This window comes from Cynoglossus semilaevis, chromosome W (assembly GCF_000523025.1).
Source record: "Cynoglossus semilaevis isolate Cse_v1.0 chromosome W, Cse_v1.0, whole genome shotgun sequence".
In the NCBI taxonomy this organism is placed as follows: domain Eukaryota; kingdom Metazoa; phylum Chordata; class Actinopteri; order Pleuronectiformes; family Cynoglossidae; genus Cynoglossus; species Cynoglossus semilaevis.
In genome coordinates, this window is record NC_024327.1 from 7,949,382 (window position 1) to 7,968,142 (window position 18,761).

At 41.4% G+C, this 18,761-nt stretch overlaps 1 protein-coding gene across 1 annotated transcript in view; it reads right to left on the reverse strand.

Annotated features, from left to right (window-relative positions):
- The window catches only part of LOC103397098 (BDNF/NT-3 growth factors receptor-like), a 174,403-nt gene that overhangs the window by 150,452 nt on the left and 5,190 nt on the right, over positions 1–18,761 (reverse strand). The window contains 3 exon segments of the mRNA XM_025052777.1: positions 6,643–6,791; positions 7,502–7,570; positions 9,057–9,128. Coding sequence (XP_024908545.1) covers positions 6,643–6,791; positions 7,502–7,570; positions 9,057–9,128 — 290 coding nt within the window.

The following is an 18,761-nucleotide window of genomic DNA, read 5'->3' on the forward strand; positions in this document are numbered from 1 at the left end:
GGGGGGGTTTGAACCGCTATTTGTCTGATCCATCGCCTAGGACCTGTTTGCCTTGGGAGACCCTACCAGGGGCGTTAAGCCCCCGACAACATAGCTCCTAGGTTCATTCGGATACTCGAACCCCTCCACCACATTAAGGTTGCGGTTCAAGGAGGGGTAGAATTAATATATTTAAAAACAAATGAATACTGTATATTTGCAGAAATTTATCTTTAGTTTTATGAACCTAGTTAATTTTTATATGTTACAACTTTGTTATTGTACATGGAAAAATTTGTTTTAACATGAAATTACTGAAGGTGGACTGGGCCGGTTCCTAAAATAAATAATGTATACCGCAAAATTACAGCGATTTATCTGTTTTTTGACATGATATGTATGTTATTTTACAGCATGATGGGCATTTATCAACTAAAATATATTGTATTTTAATTAATTTTGACTGTAAAATAGACTATTTTTACAGTTATTGTATGTAGTTCTGTAATACAGTTATTTACTGTAGATTTACGGTATCCATTTGGAAGCTCTGCTGCCAGTGCTTTTACTTTAAAAGAAAACATCTACTGCTCCCTGGATTAGAAAACAACAATCATCAGCCTTATTGTTGGAACTGTCATTGTTGTCAGCTTTTGTAACAGGCCACAATAGGGACTTCCATAAATGGTATTTAGAGAGGGTCTCTAAGGATTTCTAATGAAAAGTAGACAAGAAGGAGGAGAAAAACAAAAAATCTATTTTTTTTCTCATACATTAGAGAGAGATAAACATGTGCTGCAACCACTCAACTTAAATCTGTTGCTGGCTTCACTTCAGCTTTGCTGTACTGTCATAGCACAGCAAAACCCATCAACACAGGGTCTCTACAGAATGATTGATGTGTGATGATGTGAAATGATTCATTTTTACCTTTGGGTAACATTTTGCATTTGTGTTAAGCATTTTCTTCGTTCTTCTGAAAGATAAATAAAGTTCAACAAGCATCAGCAATAAACAGATTTGTTTGTGAGAAAAGACATTTTTAAATGTCTTTTCTGTTTAATGTTAAAATTCTACATTCAGTTACAACCTGTGAATGGGATTGTTGTCTTTCATACTTATTTCTCCAAAGTTACTCTTTTTTTGCAGTTCCCCATCCAGACAAACCCGTTTTCTCTAACATTGCTTTTGGACTGAGCTGGTTCTTCTATGAATCATTTATGCTGCAAGACTGTTGAAATACAAAATCAAACACTGACACGTTTACATTTCTGACTTTTCTGGTGAGATAGTTTAGACCAGGTATGTGCTTGTCTGTGTTTTACAACTCTGTCCACATATTCTGGAGTGACAAGAAGTTTTGCTACGAGGTCATCAATGTTGCAATGTTACCTGGACGGACCTGATAATAAATTATCCGCGTGTCATCTAGTTGTCATAGAAGTATAAAAACATGCAAAACTATTTTATGTTATATTTCTTGAAATAAGTGGCGCTTTGACCCAGAGGCAATGTCTCTGTCATTGGTGTGGAACCCAAGGGTTCACCTCCTGGGCAAGATTGAATCCCGGTTAGGGCGGTTGGTACCTTCCAGTGGACTCACCACCCACAGAAAGGTTCAGGGGGGTTGACACAGTGCAGTGTGATTTGGGTGGCGGTCATGGAGACTGCTGCCCCCGTGACCTGGCAACGGATAAGCGAATGAAAATGGATGGATGGATTTCTTGAAATATGAAAATGATTTAATTTGTGGTAGTAAGAAATTAGTGAAATAAATTATTCTGTCAGTTTTTGAGCATTTTAGGTAAATTAACATTTTTATATTTACGTGATCAATGTAATATTTTGTGTCATAATAATGACTTTTTACATTGGTGGTGTTAGATTTCAGTGGTTTTCACATTTGGTTGGGTCTGCAGCAGGAAGCTGATAAGACACCAAAAGGCTTTCCCGAGCACACACAGTCACATAGCCCCACACATTCAAAGAGAATTTTCCCAAATTCTTTTCACACCAACTTTCTAAAACACCTCTACTCCCTGGGAACAATGGGAGATCTCCCAATCTACCTTCTCACAGGGAACCTCGAAGCCATCCATTCCTTTTGATCTACATGACCACCTGTGGTTGACTGGACTTTATGGCTGGGTCCACTTCCCTTGTGATAACCCCCCACTCAGCAACAAAGGTTCTTCCAACACTGCTGAATCATGGAACAAGAGTGCCACATAGTGGCGACTGCAGGCATCACATGATACAAGAACAATAATATGATTGGCCACAAGAGGCCTAGCCTCTCTCTTCCATTGGCCTACAAGATTTAAACACACACCCGGGAAGTCGAAAACCACTCCCCCCACACAGGTATATAAGCATAAACAACTAACAATACTGTAGAAGTTATTCTTGAGAAGTTAGAAGTTATTCTTGAGAAGTCAGAAGTTATTCTTGACAGGATTTGCGTATTAACTACTGTTGTACGAGATTTCCTTTAATACTTCTCCAGTCGTTTATTTTGCTTTATTGTTGGACCTGTTTTGTTTGACGTTTGTTATTAAAACAAATCGACCATCTACCGGCTGCTTCCACTCCTTGCCAGAAGACACCTCACACAGCAAGAATCTTTCAGTGGGAAATGTGATACTAAAGGCCATACCTTTGTCATTGATGTTATTGTTTGATTTTTACATATACTGTCTCTGTATGATTTTTTAGGACGTTAATTGTTTTTTAATCTAAAGTGAGACATCTGCTGTGATTTACACATGCATATGAGACAAGAAAAAACATGTTTTTCCAGTGAGAGATAAGTTCAACATTTAGCCTTAGTCTTTTGGCCCATTTAGATAACACTGCCTCCCACACAGGTGCAATGAAGATTATGTAGAAAGAGCAAACTTGTGATGTTTTTTTTTTTTTTTTTTTTTTTTTTATGAAATTAGTTGATGATGGAAAATAGGCAAAAGTGCAAAGTACATAAGTTCTATCAAGTTTTGATTGTTTTCATCACATTATAGAACATGTCTGAACCTCTACAGCTAAACTGCTCCATGTTTTCCCAATACAAGGAGTGCAGCAGCCCTATCAGCGAGTCACACTGATAGACTGAAGTTTTCAGTCAGCAGTGAGCACAGTTTGTATTTCTCCAGTCTCTGTGACTGAAGCCTCAGCAGTAAACAGTCCACAGAGACATACTGTATGTGTGGCCTGAGAACCCAGCACCAGCCTGAGGTCATCACAGGGCACTTCTACTTTGTCGTTTCTATCACTCAGAACACCTCAGCCATATAGGGTGAGGATGAGCCTCATGTCAAACAGACAAACTGATGGAAAAATAGTCATTAAGAGTAGGACCAACCAGTCACAGAGTGAGGGAGAGGGAAAAGACACAAAAAATACACACACACAGGACTGCAGATTGGCCAGACATGTTAACCCTGGGGCATTATTTGGCACCCCTGCCCCACTGTGCCCTCCTCCTCATATGTCGCTCTGCCAGGTGGTCTCCCAGCACACATCCACACGGACCTTGCTGTAACTGTTCTAGGCCCAAAAATAACCTCTTGCGAGGGGATGAGAGAAGAGAAGATCAATATCAATGTCAGGGTTGACTTCCTGCAGACTAACTTATTATTGGTGTCATTTGTTAACCAACTGCACTGAGCTATTTAAGACCAGGTTATTTACACAGTAACAAAACAAATGTATCATGTTTGGCCTGATACATGAACTAATCAGTTAACCACTAAAGGATCATAATTCTTCTTCAGTCTGCTGTTGTCAGCTGTCTAACAGATTTCTGCCAAATATGAGCGTTCTCCCTTGAGATCAAAAACAGATCTCATATCTCTCAGATCTAACTTCACATTTTTAACAATGTTTTACTTAATTTTGACAAAAAATGCAAGAAAATAGAACAGAATGTCCATCATTAATCGATCACTAGAAGTGAAAAGTAACTTGCAGGGACTTTTCCCTATGCCTGTATTTTCTCTTTCTGACAGTGGTTTCTTTTGAAGGTAGAAAATCAATTTAAAACAGGGGTGTCAAACTCATTTTCATTCAGGGGGCATACAAACTAATTACATGTCAAGTGGGCCAGACCAGTGCAATCATTATAATTTATAAATTACAATACGTCCAAGTTTTTCCCCTTTGTTTTCATTCAAAGAAGTATAAGTATATTAGATATGTATGAGTATTTATTCATTTTTAATGAAATAATAATAGTATTACAAAACTATCCTGAAAAGGAAGTGTTTTCAAAATTCATTAAGTGGGCATGGTTGAACATCCTAGCGGGCCAGTTTTGGATTTAAAAAGTGCCAGTACTACAACACTAAAGATTCCAGCTAGTTAGGTAGTTAAGTGTCATGAAATGTGGGGCAGGATCATATCACAGCCCAGTAGTAGCGTAAGTTTTAACTAAGTCAAAATTATCCCAAAAGAAAATCTACTATATAATGCACAAAACAAAATCTCACCCAATTTTTGTTCATCTCTGTATAAAAGCATTTTCTTTTCTCTTTTTTAAATTTAATCAACACTAATGCGGGCAGTGGTGGCTTAGTGGTTAAGGAAGTGAGCTTGGGTCCAGACGGTTTGAGTCCACCAGCTGCCAAGTTACTGAGGTGCTCTGAGCATGGCACCATCCCCACACACTTCTCCCTGGGCGCTTAAAGCTGCACACTGTTCACTTTGATGATGGGTTAAAAGCAGAGGTCACATTTCATTGTGTGCTGTGTCACAATGACAAGTAGTTCACCTTTCTTCCTTTCCTTCCTTCCTGTTGTTGTTTTCTTAACCTAACTAAGCCTCAAAGATTTTTAACTTTCTTCTCATTATTGTACCCTGAACAAAATCCTAGTGGTAATGGTGACATTGACAGGGGTGCACAGCTACACACAACACCTAGCAGTTGCCTTTATTACCCAAAGTGGGGAGTGGTCCATTGGTTAGTTCTGCTTTAAAGAACTGCTGCATCCCATGAGTCTAAATGTGAGTATTTTAATAAATCTTTTAATAAAGCGTTCAGTCACTCACCTTGAGAATTCAAACTGCATTTATAGCAACCCCTAAAGGTGAAGATGTAAAGCAACCTGCCATTTTGTCAAAACCCACTAATAAAAGTGTCCACATACTCCTCAATTTGTAAATTATGAATGAATAATTGTCCATCTTGTCAATCTGGATTTGTGTTTGATAAACCCTGCAAATCCACACTGAGTCTGAGAAGACACTGCAAGATGCAGTCAGACTTTTAGAGACAGGTCAAGCTGCAATCTGACCCTGTTTATGAATAGTATAGAGGCCAAAATAGAGAGATCCATTAAAAATGAATGAAAATGCAGTGCGCAAGGTGTGATTAAAGTGTCAATTAACTGTTGACATTTAAACATCCAAGCCAGACTCTCATAAATGAGAGCATTAACAGTTTGTGGTCGGTGTGAGTCGGCGCTGGAGTAAGAGAAACAGCTTTGTTAAAGTGTTTACACAGTACACTTACATATACTGTATATGATTAATTAATAAGGTTTTAAATGTATCTATGTAACTACAAGAAGAAAAATATTAACTTAGAGTTTTAATGTATTTTATTCTAGTAGATGTTAGCAGATCTCGAGCTAATCCAGGATAGACCAGAGCAGGTCACTAGTCATTTACCCCACATGTTAATACCTCCACCACCGCCACATAAAATGTCCAATTTTATGTGGTGGTGGTGGTCATAACATTGAAATTCTTGCTGAGCAAATTATTTCTTTGTTACCTGATAATGACATAGAAAGAGAGGAAATATAAATCTGCTGCATGACAGCAGGACACCATGTGAAAGGACATAATGCAGATGGTGGTCATAACACTTTTACCCTGTTTTACTGCAAAGTGTTTTGGCATATTTACTTTCGCAAGCATCTTCACTGATGTCAGTTGCGGTCTACACAAAAACAGTCCTTCGCAGCGTGATACATTTTCTGCTTTGTAATGTCCTGTACTATGACCTCCCGGCAGGTACATGAGGAAGGCTCAAATGACTAGGGGCAATCATTAGAAAACTACTCTCCTTTCTCTGTTGCAGCTCATTTTTGCTTCACAGGAATCCAATAAATTCGCCATAGATCCATATACCCATTACAGACATTTCACTGTCCGTCACTGACCAACCTAAATCAACTCTCTCGTTTTGATAAAGATAAAGGTTCAAGCAGATAAAAAAGGAGGAGACTAGCTTAGCTTCCGTTCTTCTTCATATGGCTCACATACAAGTCATGTATTTCGCTGGGTATTTTTGCAGCTGTGCAAGTTTAATGCCAGAATCACCCAAACAAAGAATCCCAGCATTGTCTATGATGTGCTGCCAGTCTGGCTCCAGCTGCCATCATGGCAGTGGCAAAAGCTGGCAAAAAGAATAATTGTCCCATGTGAGATTTTGAGTCTTTGAACATGAATGGCTTGTAGATGAAAGTTATTCAATACTTTAATGTATCTTTTTGAAATGTACAAACTGACCTAGAACAATTCCTGCTCCCCTGACAAACTTTCCAAATTTGAATTTGCTTCTGTTCCCTCCCGGAGTGTTTGAATGACTACTCCTACTCCTTATAGTGCGTGAACAAGCTCATGTCCATCCGTGTGTGTGTGTGAGTGAGTGAATGTTCTTACCACAGTAAGGCAGGTTCAGTCTGGACAACAGCTTGCGGGCTCCTCCGTCCTCAATGCAGCGTAGATCCTGAGTGTCTGCTTCCTCCCCTAACCACAGTTTGATCCACATGTTCTCACAGGAACAGTGTAAAGGGTTCCCTGACAGGGTTCTTTACATACATATAGAGGGAGAGCACAGATTTAGTCAAGAAGAGCTGTTGGCATACAGAAAAAAAGAGAAAAAAAATCATAGCTATGGCTTAAATTTGTCAACTGTGAAAAATCTTCCTTTTTCCTTTGCTGCTAGGCTTGGAGGAGAAGAATGACAGATTCACAGTGTCACTCTGTTCAGCCTAACATTGTAGAAAAGATAAAACTAGGGGTACAAGGAAAAGTACCTGCAGGAATTCTCTAAAAAATAACTCATTGAATCATACAGAGTATTCCTCTCAGTCATTTTAATAAGGCTGTATTTGCGAAACAAATGTTCTACGTTTTGCTTTATCACTCTCTCCTAATTGATCTAGTGCAGTGGGTGATATGGCTCATAGGTTTACATTCATTTCCATACAGTACGAAACAGCCAATCACAGCAAGCTCTGGTGCTTATCTGTCCCCTTCAATCTTACTGCCTGGGTTTTAAACTGAAGAAATAATTAATTCTTGGCTGCAGGGAAGCCTGAGATTGTGGGGCAGCAGCAGTGGCAAAGCTAAACCTACATCATCCTATCAGGAAGCTACAAGTGACATCACAGGTGCTACACATGCTATAGACCTGAGCAGAAAGAGATGAGAGTGACCCAGACAGAGAACCAGAGAAAGGCAGATAAACCTGGGCAGAGACAGACCCAGGGAAAATGGCAGCAGCAGAAAAACTCACAGATAAGAGATGTTGAGGTGCTTGAATGGTCTCCAGGTCAGTGATGACAGGTTGTTATCTTTAAGGTTCCTGTAAAGGACACTGGATGTCAGAAAATAGAACTGCATTTTTATTCCCACAGAAAAATGTTAGGATACAGACAACAGACGTCCTGCACATGTAACTCCACGCATTATTATCTGATGAGAATAATGAGCATCAAATGACCATCAAAGGAAGTATGGAAGTACTTAGGAAAAGTGGTGGTAGATTTCCTGACTAGGTTGTTTAACAGAATTTTAGAGACTGACAAGATGCCTGATGAGTGGAGGAAAAGTGTCCTGGTGCCAATTTATAAGAAGGGTGATGTGCAGAGTTGTAACAACTACAGAGGGATAAAGTTGATGAGCCATACGATGAAGATTTGGGAAAGAGGAGTTGAAGCTAGGTTGAGGCAGGAAGTGGAGATTTGTGAACAACAGTATGGTTTCATGCCTAGGAAGAGTACCACAGATGCAATATTTGCCTTGAGGATGCTGATGGAGAAGTACAGAGAAGGTCAGAAGGAGCTACATTGTGTATTTGTAGATTTAGAAAAGGCATATGACAAAGTGCCAAGGGAGGAATTGTGGTTTTGTATGAGGAAGTCAGGAGTGGCAGAGAAGTATGTTAGTTTGGTGCAGGACATGTATGAGAATAGTACAACAGTAGTGAGGTGCGCTGTTGGGAGGACAGAAGACTTCAAAGTGGAGGTGGGACTACATCAAGGATCGGCCCTGAGCCCCTTCTTGTTTGCTGTGGTGATGGACAGATTGACAGATGAGGTCAGACAGGAGTCCCCATGGACTATGATGTTTGCAGATGACATTGTGATCTGTAGTGAGAGTAGGCAGCAGCTAGAAGAGAACCTAGAGAGGTGGAGGTTTGCACTAGAAAGAAGAGGAATGAAGGTCAGTCGCAGCAAGACAGAGTACATGTGTGTAAACGAAAGGCAGAACAGTGAAATAGTGAGGCTACAAGGAGCAGAGGTGGTGAAGGTGCAGGAGTTTAGGTACTTAGGATCAACTGTTCAGAGCAGCGGAGACTGTGGAAGAGAGGTGAAGAATAGAGTACAGGCAGGATGGAACAGCTGGAGAAAAGTGTCAGGAGTGATCGGTGGCAGAAGAGTGTCAGCTAAGGTGAAGGGAAAGGTTTACAGGACAGTGGTGAGACCAGCCATGATGTATGGTTTAGAGACAGTAGCAATAGGCAGAAGACAGGAGGAGGAGCTGGAGGTGGCAGAGTTAAAGATGCTAAGATTCTCTTTAGGAGTGACAAGAATGGACAGGGTCAGGAATGAGGTCATTAGAGGGACAACACAGACAGGAAGGTTTGGAGAAAAAGCTAGAGAAGCCAGATTGAGATGGTTATGACCACTATTTGTCATTGGGTTACTCTTTATTCTATTGTAGTGTGTGTTAGACAATTTATTTATAGTACGTTTGTAATATATAGAATAACACGTGGCTGTAAGCGCATCAATAGAACGCTGTGTAGCAGTATTTATAGAAAGAGTGTGTGTTGAATTTTCACTTACAGGTACTGTAACTTGATGTTGTCCAGAAAAGCCAGCTTTGATACGTATGTGAGCCTGCTGTTGGTCACCGTCCTGAGAGAGATTTACACACAGAAATCAGCGTATCACAATGACCAGAACAGTAATTACAGACAACATTACTGCAACAACAGCAAAAACGTATATTGTTGCTTCGAGCATCATCTTGTGCAATCTCCTTCAATCTCCTCCTCACAAGTCTAAAGCATCCCAATCATCCCAAGTAACCAAAACTGCACAACCTCAGCTCTGCCTCCAAAGTGCACTGGTCTTTTTGTCCATCACAAACTACTCAGTGACACAATAACAAAAAACTAAAGAGGAAAGGGTGTTAGATGTAAATAATCACACGATGGAAGGGCGGTTAATGCTCTTGCCATACAGCAAGAAGATTACTGCATACATCCAAGGTGGTAACAACTAGTTTGATTCTGTATGGCAGGGTTGACAAACTCATGTTAGTGCAGGACCCACATACAGCCTAATTAGATGTCAGGTGGGCCGGACTAGTGCGATCATAACATAATTACCTATAAATATTAATAAGTCCATGTTTTCCCTTTGTTTTCATGCACATAAGTAGAAATATGTTAGACAGTCTTTGTATTTAATGAAATGTAATGTTGCAAAACATATCATGAACATGAAGTGATTGTCCATTTTTTAATTTTTTAATTCATCTAAAGGGCCAGGTTTATGGGCTGTATGTTTGACACCCCTGCTCTATGGTGTTCCAGGATTTGCTCCAGGTAATCCCTGTTTACTCCCACAGTCTAAAAACATGCAGAATTAGTTTAATTTTTCACAAAGTTGTGAATAGTTGTTTATTTCTGTGTTGTTCCTCTATACTTGGTATTCAAGGACACAACCACCAGGATACTGCAAGACAACAGTTTATTCTTCTTCTCTCTTTTTAGGTATCACCACCTTTTATACAGTGCACCACCCCTGACATAACCCGCCATGACATCTTCCCCTTTTAGGTAAAAGTGTAACTGTTTCTGAACCTTTATGAAAAAGAAATACATCACATAAACTAACAAAAGACAGTTTACACTTAACCCTCCTGTTGTCCTCATATTCTGTATACACCCCTTGTCCTTCGGGTCAAAATGACCCATCTTTACTAAACCCCCAATATAAGCAGCTTAATTGAATTTTAAGCACCAAATCTTATTTTGCTTGAAGAAACAACTCGTCATTCACCACAAAGACTGGCAGAAAGACTGCATTTATACAAGACAACAGTCGTTGCTATGACACTTTCAATTGTATTATTGTTTACTGTATAGGTGGTAAGCAATATTTGTATAGTATTTCTATAGCTTAGGAAAGAATAGAAATGTGCAAAAATGAGTTTTGAATGCAGCCCTAAGTAGGCATGCAGGTCAGTCTCATCCATCCTTTTCCAGCTGTCTCCATATTTGAGAAAACCCTCCAGATTTGTCATTTCCAGGATTATTTTTTCTATTGCTGGTGTGATGAACAGGTAGAATGTTGAGACAATGTCATGGGCATGAGAAACAGCATATCTTGTGGGTCGTGGGGTCATCCTCATGTCATTTTGTTTTGTCGCCCTGCCGTGTTTGTCATATGCTGCCAAGGACCATGTTATTTTGACATTTTTTGAAAGGAAAGTCTCTCTCTCAGCTTCAGGGATTTCTTCTTATTCTGAATCATCATGCTCTGGGTTGTATTCCTTCTTATCTTCTTCTTCTGAATCAGCGAAGTCTTGTTGGACATCTGATAAAATCAGCTCTGGAGCCTGTTCAATGTTACAACGCGCACTCATGGCTTCAGCACAGAGAGAATTCGGGGTACTGTCATCTGCAGCACCTTTATAGCCTCTGGGAGTTCACACAGAGAAAGGGGCAATATTGTTACGTCAGATCGGGTCACAGGCAGTGCAGTCCGCGAGAAGACCACCTGTCTTGTCTTGTTTACGTCTGCTACTGATAGATCTGAGACAGAACTAAAACATTCTCACATTCTGTGGTGTGTAACTAACTCTGTGTGACTGTGATTTCAACTCAATTTGACTGTCGGGTCATTTTGACCCGAAGACAATATTTGTACCTTTTTTGTACAGTTTACATGGAAATATGAATAAAGGTAACAATTCACTTTTTCTAATGCTAGGGTAAATCTAGGAAAAGTCATCAAATTTCAAGTTGAAAAAATATCGTTTAGGGGATTTTTATTTGGTTTTTAACACAGCGGCAGGTCATTTTGACCCAAAGACAACAGAAGGGTTAACTATCCCTTTTGTAGCTTATTAAATAAGAATGTAACTATTTTCTTGAACACTTTATTTCTGAACAACCAATCATCATTTTTTCTTAACTCTCTTGTGTCAGATATTCATAGATTCAGTCTATCAGGAGACTTAGACAGTCTCCCTGACCTAGTGACTGTCCCATGATGAGTCACCATGTCCTGTGGTGTTGGAGGCCTTGGCACTTCCCTGAGGTGTGACCGACTGCGTCACAGCAGTCCTCCATCCTGAGTCTCCACCTCATATAACCATGGTGTTGGTGCCGGACCTACAACTGTCCCTGTAGTGCACATGGGTCTGATCCACACCTGCTGAAGAGACTGCAGAGGTGGCAGTGTTCGAGTGCGGTGTTGTGCCGAGGTATTTCCTTGTAGGCTGCACACCTCAATGTAGCGTGAGAAATAGTCTATTATGACTAAGTAGTGTCCATTCTACCATTGGAAAAGGTCTGCTGCAACCCTCCACCATGGCCTGCTTGGAAGATCAGTCGTGAGCAGAGGTTCCACTGGTGATTCACAGCAGATGTGATGCCTGGCCACCAAACTGACTCCCTTGCTCTGGCAAGACATTTGTTGACACCTTGATGGCCCTGGTGTAGTTTATGCAGGATGTCAGCTCTCATGCTTTCAGGGATTATGAGCCTCTCACCTTTCATAAGCAGTCCTCCTCCATCGTGCAGGACTGACCTTTCAGGCCAATAGGGTAGCAGCAGCTCATGCACATCTCGTCTGTGTGCGGGCCAGCCTTTTGCAATGTAACGACTGAGACGTTTTCATAAGTTGTCTGAGGTTTGTGTTGTCTTAATCTGTTCTAGCTTTGTTGGTGTGACTGGCAGGCTTTCTACAATGCTGTCCGGGTAAGCGTTGCATTCTTTTTCCAGATCTGGCTCTGCCTCTGTGGCTGTGGCTGGAAGCGGTGCTCTGGACAGGGCATCAGGTGTTATCAGGTTTTTACCTGGAATATGGATAATATTGAAACTGAACCTGAGCAGCCGGAGTGAGTCATCTAGTGGTCTGGACTTCAGGAGTGTTATAAGTGGTTTGTGATCAGTTCTTATAGTAAAGTCCAGGCCACTTAAGTATCCCCACAGGGGCTCACAGGCCCAGGTTATAGCTAAAGCCTCTTTCTCTATTTGGGCATATCTTGATTCGGCTTTAGTCAGACTTCTGGAAATGAAGACGACCGGTCTCCACTCACCATCCTACTGTTTTTGTGTCAACACCCCTCCTAGCCCATATGAAGAGGCATCAGCTGAAACCATAGTTTCATGATCTGGACTGTACTGGGCTAACACTGTCTCTGACCCCAGTTCTTTCTTTGTTTCCAGGAATGCTTTCTGTTGGGGTGCTCCCCATGTCCAGCTGTTCTGTGTCTTCAACTGGTCATGGATGGGCTTTGTGAGGTCAGGCAGGCGTGGCGAGAATTTCCCCACAAAATTCACCATGCCCATGAAGCGGCAAACATTGGCCACATCCTGCGGCTCAGGCATGTCAAGGATCGCTTTTATTTTATCTGGGTCTGCTCTGATGCCTTGACTGTTTATGACATGGCCCAGAAAACTGATCTCTGACAGGGCAAACTGGCATTTTTCATTTAGGGTGAGCCCAGCCTCTCTGAATTTATGCAGGACTCTGTGCAGCTTGCCGTCGTGCTCTGCTCGGTCCCTTCCTGTGACAAGGACATAATCAGCATGACACAAGACTCCATCAATGCCATCAATCAGCTGAGAAATCCTGTTTTGGAAATGTTCGGGAGCTGATGATATACCAAAGGGTAGCCACTTGAAGTAGTATCGGCCCTTTGGTGTGATGAATGTGGTCAACAGCATTGAGTCTTTATGGAGTGGTACCTGCCAGAAGCCTGATGTAGCGTCCAGCTTTGTGAAAACTCTGGCCCCTTCCAGCTTGGCTAAAGTCTCATCCACCACCGGTAAGATATGTCTCTTTCTGAGGATGCTCTCGTTCAGATGGGTTAAGTCCACGCAGATCCGCATTTTCCCTGACGGTTTCACGATAGGGACCATGCCTGCACACCATTCTGTTGGTTCCTCAACACGGGCTATGACCCCCATCTCCTCCATTCAGTCTAATTCCTCTTTGACTTTGGTTCGAAGGGGGATAGCTACTCATCTTGGGGCAGAGAGGGCATAGGGAGTTGCATTTTCTTTCAGTTTAATTTTATATTCACCTTCCAATATACCTCGCCCTTTAAAAACATCCAGGCAGGTTGAACGGAATAGTGACTCTGAGTCATCTATGCTATAGAGCTGAGGGATCATATGTAGTCTGCGGATTGCAGGGAGGCACAATAAAGGTATCGTCCGGTCTTTGACGATGAACACCTCCTCCTCAATCTTTCTATCTCCTCTCTGGATGACAGCATGCACTTTTACCTCCAGTGGTTGGTTCCCACACTGTTTTGACTTGATTGATGTAGGCTGAGACTGAGCATGACTTACACGTTGAGCAGACTTCTTCCTATAAATTTGTCTCTTACTTTTGTGGGCTGTAGCTACATCTAGATTTGGATTGAGCTGTAGTCTTTCAGACAGTTTTGCATCACGTATGCCGACCACAATCCTATCTCAGATCATCTCCTCTCGTAGGACGCCATAGCTGCAGTGTTCTGCCAACTTGTGCACTGCGGTGATGAAATTCTCTGCAGACTCGCGGACTTCCTGACATCTTTTATTGAACTTAGCTCTTTCAAAAATAACATTATGCACTCCCACAAAGTGTTGATCAAAAGCCTATTTCACCTCATCATAGTTATTTTGTTTATCTTCTGCCAACCACAGTGACGAAAGGTTATCATCAGCCCTCTCGCCCACTGTGTAGATAAGAGAGTTCACCTGGTATGCGCCGTCTTTTTCTTTTAACCCTTGTGTAATGTTCATATTGTTGTTACTCAGCCAGCGTTTGTGGGTCTGATGGACCCGTTGCATTTTGTGGCTTTTGATGCCTCACAATCAACACTTTTATGTTAAAATACTGAACAGATGTTTACCTTATCCCAATTACAAGCAGTATAAACAATATATATGGTTAATATTTGCCCTTTACCTTTGTTAGGTCACATTTATATGTTATAGGTATGTTCTGTGTACCTACACTCTGTCCTCCTCCTGTCTAGGCCTGCTGTGTGTGTGTGTGTGTGTGTGTGTGTGTAGGTGTGTGTGTGTGTGTGTGTGTGCGTGTGTGAGTGTGTGTGTGTGTGTGCGTGCGTGTGTGTTTGCATGTGCGCATGTGTGTGTGGTACACAGAACATCAATTTCCACACTTCTATTAGCCAGTGGACCCGGACATCTTATATGTAATAGAAATGTGTAGGGGGGGGTGTATGGTGTGTGGTCATTATATATGTATTCTGATATACAATGGGGGAAATAAGTATTGAACGCATTAACTTTTTTGTCATTACATTTATTTCCAAAGATGCAATTCATGTGACATTTCTTCCAGACACTGGTATTAACTCAAATAATCCACACATAAAAAGAAATCACAACATTCAAATCCATAAATAGTGATTATGTGGAATTAAGTGCAATAACACAGGAAAAAAGTATTGAACACACCATGGGAAAGCTGTATAGTTTGGCAAGGAAAGGCACCATACCATCTCAAAGCTGAAAGTAATTAGTCTTTGTACTTCCTATAAGTGCAAACCAACATCAGCTGTGTTAATGCTAATTGATGGCCCTATAAACAGGTTGTTTTTTCACCAAGTAGTCAAACAAGACACATCTCATGATGGGTAAAAGCAAGGAGCTCTCTCAAGACCTTCGCAACCTGATTGTTGCTCAGCATCACAATGGAACTGGTTACAGACTTATCTCAAAGCATCTGAGTATTCCAGTAAGCACCGTTGGGGCCATTATCCGCAAGTGGAAGAAGCATCACCTTATCATCAACAGGCCGCGCACAGGAGCTCCTCGCAAGATTTCTGATCAGGGAGTCAGAAAGATGGTCAGAAGAGTTCTCAAAGAGCCAAGGACCACCCGGAAAGCGCTCCAGAAAGACATGGAGGCAGCAGGTACAAGTGTTACAGAGAAAACGATAGGCAATGCACTCCACCGCCATGGCCTCTATGGACGCTCAGCCCGCAAGACTCCATTCCTCAAAAAAAGGCATGTTGAAGCTCGTTTAAAGTTTGCTAAACAGCATCTGGATAAGCCTGTGGAATACTGGGAGAATGTTGTCTGGTCAGACGAGACCAAAATTGAACTTTTTGGCTGTCATACTACACACCATGTTTGGAGGAGAAATGGCACTGCACATCACCCAAATAACACTATACCAACAGTGAAGTTTGGTGGTGGAAACATCATGGCATGGGGTTGTTTCTCATCTCGTGGTACTGGCAGACTTCATATAATTGAAGGAGCAATGAATGGAAACATCTATCGGCAAATTCTTGAGATGAACCTGCTGCCATCCACCAGGATGATGAAGATGAGACATGGCTGGACCTTTCAACAGGACAACGATCCGAAGCACACGGCAAAGTTGACTCTCGAATGGTTTAAAAAAAAGAAAATCAATGTGTTAGAATGGCCCAGTCAATCACCTGACTTAAATCCGATTGAACATTTGTGGAAAGAACTAAAGAAAAGGGTTCACCAGAGGGCACCAAAGAATATTCAAGATTTAAAGACAATCTGTACGGAGGAATGGGCAAAAATCACACCTGAGCAGTGTGGGCGATTAGTTAATACATACAAGAAGCGTCTGGAAGCTGTCATTGCAAACAAAGGCTTCTCCACAAAGTATTAAACGAGTCTCAGATAGTGTGTTCAATACTTTTTTCCTGTGTTATTGCACTTAATTCCACATATTCATTATATATGGACTTGAATGTTGTGATTTCTTTTAATGTGTGGATTATTTGAGTTAATACCAGTGTCTGGAAGAAATGTCACATGAATTGCATCTTTGGAAATAAATGTAATGACAAAAAAGTCCTTTTTATCCATATGGGCCACAAACTCGTCGAACGGTCCCGGTGGTGTGATGGTGACTATGTGGTCCATGTTGAATGTTTGTAGCTTGCCGCTAGCCTGTTAGCATACGCCGACTTGCTCGTTCCTCTTCTCCACAGCGCCTGTTCTCTTATCCTTATCGGTAAGCTGCTCCGACTAGTTGTCTGTGCCACTAGACTCTGTCTGTCATGGATTCTACATTTCTGACACCATGTATTGTTCCTCTTTACTTAGTATTCAAGGACACAACCATCAGGATACTGCAAGACAACGTTTTATTCTTCTCCCTTTTTAACTATCACCACCTTTTATACAGTGCACCACCCCTGGTGTAAACCACCATTACAATTTCTATAGGGGGCGCTGTTGTAGAACTTCATACTGCCCAGGGTGTACTAAGGGACAAGCAGAAGCACATGAGTGTAAATAGCACTGCAGGAGGTCGTTGGTTTACCATGCCCTCGACTACAGCGTTTCAGCATTTTCATCTCCCATAAATGTATTAAGAAAGTCTTGTTCCATCATTTCAGCATACAGTGCTAAAACAAATTTTGCTCGGGAACTGGTCGGCGAGTGGAGTGGACAAATAAGTTGTCAAGCGCCGCTATACGCAGAAGGAAAGGAAATAGTGATGGGAAGACCGACTCTTTTTACTGATTCGGATCTTTGACTCTCGAACAGTGAAATGAACGAGTCGTGAACGAATCTTGAACTAATCATTTCATTCGTTTTACAGCAGGTGGCGCTTTAGCCCTATTGTGGGCGTTGTAAAGAAGGCTGCGGTTCAAGTACACAAAATGCCATACGCAATTACAACCATGTGAAAACCTAAGAAAGAAAAACACACCACAATGTGAAGATGAATGAGAGCAAAAGAGACCCGAGCTCTCTGTCACGTGACAAATGAAACAAATCTGCGAGAACGTAGCGAAAGATTAGTTCACAGAGAATGATTCGTTCACGGCGAAAGATTAGTTCACAGCGAAAGATTCGTTCGTAGTGAAAGATTAGTTCACGGTGAAAGATTAGTTCACAGTGAGTGATTTGTGAGTGATTCGTGAGTTCAATATGAACAAATCTTTCATATGACTTGGGAGTCACGAGTCACGAATCTTTAAAAAATTTCATCAAAGACCCCCTAGATTTTAGTCTGGTTCTACCAGAAATTTAAAATATTTTTGGTCTTTCCACTAGCACCAACTTTCTTTCTCATGGTAGTGAGTTTCTCTTCCTCTTCACTAGAGTGTTGATCCTTTAAACCCTCTTGGTAAACAATTAATGCTTTATATGCTGTAATTTGGTGCTATCAATCAAAATGAAATTGTTGAAATACAACGTCACAAACACCAAATCTGGGGGGCATAGCTCTTGAGGACTTGTAGGACACACTATTGATCAAAATGTAGCATCTGTAAACTGATACGAGAAGACGCTGAACTGGCAAAACATCCATATGTCAATATTAATATAAGAAGCCTCTCCTTCTGAGTCGAGCAGCAAAGAGGGACAAGTAATGACTGTTTATTTGCCAGCACTTGTTGCACATGAGTGTAGGTGGTGTGGTGTGTAATTAAGTGTGAAATCAAGTGACAGACACGGAGACATTGTTGTTAACATGGAAGGAAGTCAATCGCAGCTCAATCTGCATGCAGCTGAGGTAATAAATTATTAACAAAAAAAAAAAAAACACAACACAACTCTAATAATCTGCCATCTTTATTTTTTTATATTAATTAAGGAAACTGTGGTTTAACTAATAATACACTATATTACCAAAAGTATTCGCTCACCTGCCTTGACTCATACTATGAACTGAAGTGCCATCCCATTCCTAACCCAGAGTTCAATATGATGTCGGTCCTTTTGCAGCTATTACAGTTTCAACTCTTCTGGGAAGACTGTCCACAAGGTTGAGGAGAGTGTTTATAGGAATTTTTGACCATTCTTCCAAAAGCGCATTGGTGAGGTCACACACTGATGTTGGTCGAGAAGGCCTGGCTCTCAGTCTCCGCTCTAATTCATCCCAAAGGTGTTCTATCGGGTTCAGGTCAGGACTCTGTGCAGGCCAGTCAAGTTCATCCACACCAGACTCTGTCATCCATGTCTTTATGGACCTTGCTTTGTGCACTGGTGCACAGTCATGTTGGAAGAGGAAGGGGCCCGCTCCAAACTGTTCCCACAAGGTTGGGAGCATGGAATTGTCCAAAATGTTTTGGTATCCTGAAGCATTCAAAGTTCCTTTCACTGGAACTAAGGGGCCAAGCCCAGCTCCTGAAAAACAACCCCACACCATAATTCCTCCTCCACCAAATTTCACAGTCGGCACAATGCAGTCTGAAATGTACCGTTCTCCTGGCAACCTCCAAACCCAGACTCGTCCATCAGATTGCCAGATGGAAAAGCGTGATTCATCACTCCAGAGAACGTGTCT